The 975-nt window shown below is 44.4% G+C and overlaps 1 protein-coding gene across 3 annotated transcripts in view; it reads left to right on the top strand.

Moving 5' to 3' along the window:
• Window positions 1-975, top strand: part of LOC116531994 (DIS3-like exonuclease 1) — a 21,880-nt gene that overhangs the window by 15,799 nt on the left and 5,106 nt on the right. For all 3 annotated transcript variants that reach the window (XM_032251034.1, XM_032251036.1, XM_032251035.1), the window contains one exon: window positions 478-632. In XM_032251034.1, the coding sequence (XP_032106925.1) occupies window positions 478-632 (155 nt within the window). The remainder of the gene's footprint in view (window positions 1-477; window positions 633-975) is intronic.

Here is a 975-nt window from a genome sequence, read left to right as displayed (position 1 = left end):
GCCATTGCACTCCAGCCTGGGTAACAAGAGCGAAACTCCGCCTCAAAAAAAAAAAAATTATTTTGAGAATAAATAGAATGCTTCCTACCTCTTTAAAAAAGAAAAACTAATTTAAGTTTCTTTTGCTTGTACACCAAGCCCATTATTTTAACTACATAGAATGTTTAAGGTTAAGGATATAAAGAAATCAATTCAACGAATATTTGATCGCCTATGACGGCCAAGCACTAACTTAACCTAGTACTAAAATCAGTCCATCATTCATTACTATAAGAAATGTATTTAAATTCTGACACTCTTGCTTTGTTTAAACCGTAAAGCAAAGTAGATTTCTGTAGTTGAAGAGTTGCTTCTGAAATGTGTCCAAAATAAATTTACTGGCAGATAAAGGTATTCAGATGGTTGAGCGAAGGGTTCCCCTCAGTTCTGTCTTGTAAATTACTGTCTGGGATTAACGGTTTTTCTGCTCTTTGTCAGGTCCAATAAAACACTGGCTGATTCTCTGGATAATGCGAACGACCCCAATGATCCCATCGTGAACAGGCTGCTGCGCTCCATGGCCACGCAGGCCATGTCCAATGCCCTGTATTTCTCTACCGGATCCTGCGAAGAGGAGGAGTTCCATCATTATGGTGAATCATACTGTGTTCCCATGTGGGGCTGCAACTTTGAGCTAGTTGTTTTAAAAGATTTCTTGTTGGCCGGGCGCGGTGGCACAAGCCTGTAATCCCAGCACTTTGGGAGGCCGAGGCGGGTGGATCACGAGGTCAAGAGATCGAGACCATCCTGGTCAACATGGTGAAACCCCGTCTCTACTAAAACTACAAAAAATCAGCTGGGCATGGTGGCGCGTGCCTGTAATCCCAGCTACTCGGGAGGCTGAGGCAGGAGAATTGCCTGAACCCAGGAGGCGGAGGTTGCGGTGAGCCGAGATCGTGCCATTGCACTCCAGCCTGGGTAACAAGAGCGAAACTC

The sequence above is a fragment of the Sapajus apella genome, unplaced genomic scaffold (genome assembly GCF_009761245.1).
Source record: "Sapajus apella isolate SASKATOON/1434 unplaced genomic scaffold, GSC_monkey_1.0 scaffold74, whole genome shotgun sequence".
Lineage (NCBI taxonomy): Eukaryota > Metazoa > Chordata > Mammalia > Primates > Cebidae > Sapajus > Sapajus apella.
Note: the sequence above shows the minus strand (reverse complement) of the source record. Positions and strands in the feature narration are given on the sequence as shown.